The 3,239-nt window shown below is 48.1% G+C and overlaps 1 protein-coding gene across 6 annotated transcripts in view; it reads left to right on the top strand.

Moving 5' to 3' along the window:
* The window catches only part of crtac1b (cartilage acidic protein 1b), a 334,044-nt gene that overhangs the window by 297,479 nt on the left and 33,326 nt on the right, over positions 1–3,239 (top strand). For all 6 annotated transcript variants that reach the window (XM_043713002.1, XM_043713000.1, XM_043712998.1 and 3 more), the window contains exon 9: positions 2,317–2,399. In XM_043713002.1, coding sequence (XP_043568937.1) covers positions 2,317–2,399 — 83 coding nt within the window. The remainder of the gene's footprint in view (positions 1–2,316; positions 2,400–3,239) is intronic.

The raw sequence follows: 3,239 nt of genomic DNA, 5'->3' as shown, positions 1-3,239 counted from the left end.
GGGGGGAGGCAGCAATGATGGGGGACAGCAATGATTGGGGAGAGCTCAGACCCGAGGAAGGCTTTCAGGTGATTCTGTCCCTCCCTAGGGAACAGTTTGTCAACCCTTGAAAACATTCCACACCCTGGAAATAAAGCAATAGCACAGGGCGGAATCTCACTGGGAAGGTCCCTGGGAATTGTCAATGGTTTCCTCAACAAATGAATATTCCTTCACACCCCTGACGTGTAGATGATGGACAGAAACTGGAGAGTCAGGAGGAGAATTAATTGTCTGTAAAGCACTTTGGAACATCCTGAGGCTTAGAAGGCACTATATAAATGCAGGGCTTGGCGGCATGATAGCACAGTGGTTAGCCCTGATACCTTATGGTGCCAGAGACCTGGGTTCAATTCCTGCCTCAGGTGACCCTCTGGGTGGAGTTTGCACATTCTCTCTGTGTCTGTGTGGGTTTTCTCCCACTTTCTAAAAATGTGCAGATTAGATGAATTGACCATGCTAAATTGCCCACAGTGTTAGGTGTAGGGGAATGGGTCTGGGTGTGTTGTGCTTTGGCAGGTCAGTGTGGACTTGTTGGGCTGAAGGGCCTGTTTCCACACTGTAAGTAATCTAGTCTAATGTGTTTGATCCAATTGGATGTGATAGAAAGTTCAGTATTACTGGTATCGTTTCAAACTCTATGGAACAGGGAAGCCAATTTGATTTATAACTGGGACCTCATACCTCACAGCCGCGTATAACGCGTTATTTACCCCTTTCTCTGACTGAACTATCTGGATAGTTCCAACAACTTGGAAAGTTGCTCTTGCTGTAACTGGTGCAGCAGCACTCTCTGCTGGTAGGACATTGCTACTGGCTGAATTTTTTTTTAAATTGTCCCTGATTTCAGGACAGGCTCCATAGAGTCATCCAGCATGGAAACAGACCCTTCGGCCCAACCAGTCCATGCTGAACATAATCCCAAACGAAACTAGTCCCACCTGCCTGCTGCTGGCCCGTATCCTTCCAAACATTTCGTATTCATAGTTAAAAATCACACAACACCTGGTTATAGTCCAACAGGTTTAATTGGAAGCACACTAGCTTTCGGAGCATTGCTCCTTATCAGTCCAACACTGGCACCTCCAAATCTTTCTTATTCATGTGCTTGGCCAAATGTCTTTTAAACATGATAATTGTGCCCACATCCACCACTTCCTCAGGAAGTTCACTCCACATTCAAACTGCCTTCTGTGTAAAAAAATTGTTGCTCATGCCTTTTTATAAATCTCTGTCCTCTCACCTTAAAAATGGCCCCTAGTGTCTTGACATCCCCCAAAGGAAGAAAAACACCTACCAGTCACCTTATCTATACCCCTCAGTATTTTATAAACCTCTATCAGGTCTCCTCTCAACCTCCTACGCTCCAGTGAAAAAAATCCCAGCCTGTCCAGCCTTTCTTCATAACTCAAACCCTCCATACCTGGCAACATCCTGGTGAACCTCTTCTGAAACTTCTCCAGCTTCATAATATCCTTCACATAATTGGGTGCCCTGAACTTGACACAGTATTCCAGAAAGCTATAGAATAAAGAATATCAGAGACAAGGAATTCATCTTTCAAAATTAAATTTTTGCACTTGCCCAAATCCCATTACAACATAACAATCCTACTTAAAATCCTAGCTGTCTGATCAAGTATTTCCTGTATCTCCTTATGCTCTGTATCAACATTTGGCTGACACTCTGCTCTGAAGTGTCTTGGGGATGTTTTCCAACATTAAAGGTGCTACATCAATGAAGTTGTTATTGTGCCTTCCTTTGACATTAGGTGCTTTCAGAACCCTCTGGTTGTGTGCTCTAATTGGTAAGCTGTCTATCATTGATGGAGATTTGCCTCTTTGTTTCAGTGTGCTGTTGATTGTTGGTTCAAGTCCCACAGTGAGCCCTCGCCCATGTGGAAGACGGTGTGGGGAGTTAAAGAGTCGAGAGTGTGGTGCTGGAAAAGCACAGCAGGTCAGGCAGCGTCAGAGGAGCAGGAGAATCCACGTTTCCTGATAAAGGGTTTATGCCCGAAATGTTGACTGGCTCCTGCTCCTCGGATGCCCGAAATCCTGCTCCTCGGATGTTGCCTGGCCAGCTGTGCTTTTCCAGCACCACATTCTTACCTCTGATTCTCCAGCATCTCCGGCCCTCACTTTCTCCTGATGCAGGGAGCAAACACTGGCCTGGACCAGCTGCCTCACATAGCCCTGTGTGGTGCTGTAGACCCCGTTTGACTGGGATGTATCAGAGTGTCACTGAGTACTGACTGGACTGTGCTGTGCTCCATTGCAGAGTCTCACCACGGGATGGGGCAGACCCGTCGATTGAAGAGGAAGACGCAGGAGATGCTGCGGAACCCACAGGACAAGGAACAGGTAAAGCCAACCTGCTTTCCCCTCCCTCTGCGCCCCCCCTACCTTCAACCGCCAACCCAGGGTTCCAGCCCGTTGCCCTGACACCGGACCCTAACACTTGTGGGTTTAGTGGTGCGTGGGGTAGCTGCTGTGCTTCAGGGGCAGGAGCTCAGGGCTTGGGTCCCGTTCCATGTCTTGACGGTCCAAGAATGTCCATAACGAGGGCAAACGGTTTGAGAATCGACCCTCAAATCCATCTGATGCTCGCCAATGCGAGATGTTAAGAGCAGGATTAGTCACCTCAACGTTGGAGTCCTGACTGTCACTATCTCTAGCTTCGGGCAACAATATCTATGTTAAGGTGCGTATTTCCACTCCCTGAATGGACTGTAACACACCCCTACCAAAAGCAGGTCAGTGAATACACAGTCTGTAAGGCTGCAACTGAGGTTAATTCAAACGTAGGTCTCTCGAACATTATCTTGGGTCTCTGGATTACACTGGATCTCTGGATTCATAGAATCTCTGCAGTGTGGAAACAGGCCCTTCAGCCCAACAAGTCCACACTGACCCTCCGAAGTGTATCCCTACCCAGTACATTCCCCGTGACTCTACATTTACCCTTGAGTAATGCACCTAACCTACACGTCCCTGAACACTAGGGGCAATGCACCTAATCTGCACATCTTTGGACTGTGGGAGGAAATGGGAGAAAACCCTCACAGACACGGGAAAACCGTGCAAACTCCACACAGACATTCACCCGAGGCTGGAACCGAACCCAGGTCCCTGACACTGTTGTGGGCGGCATGGTGGCACAGTGGTTAGCACTGCTGCCTCACAGCGCCAGAGACCCGGGTT

Source organism: Chiloscyllium plagiosum, chromosome 22, assembly GCF_004010195.1.
Source record: "Chiloscyllium plagiosum isolate BGI_BamShark_2017 chromosome 22, ASM401019v2, whole genome shotgun sequence".
NCBI classification, from domain to species: domain Eukaryota; kingdom Metazoa; phylum Chordata; class Chondrichthyes; order Orectolobiformes; family Hemiscylliidae; genus Chiloscyllium; species Chiloscyllium plagiosum.
This window is presented reverse-complemented; position numbering and strand designations above follow the sequence as displayed.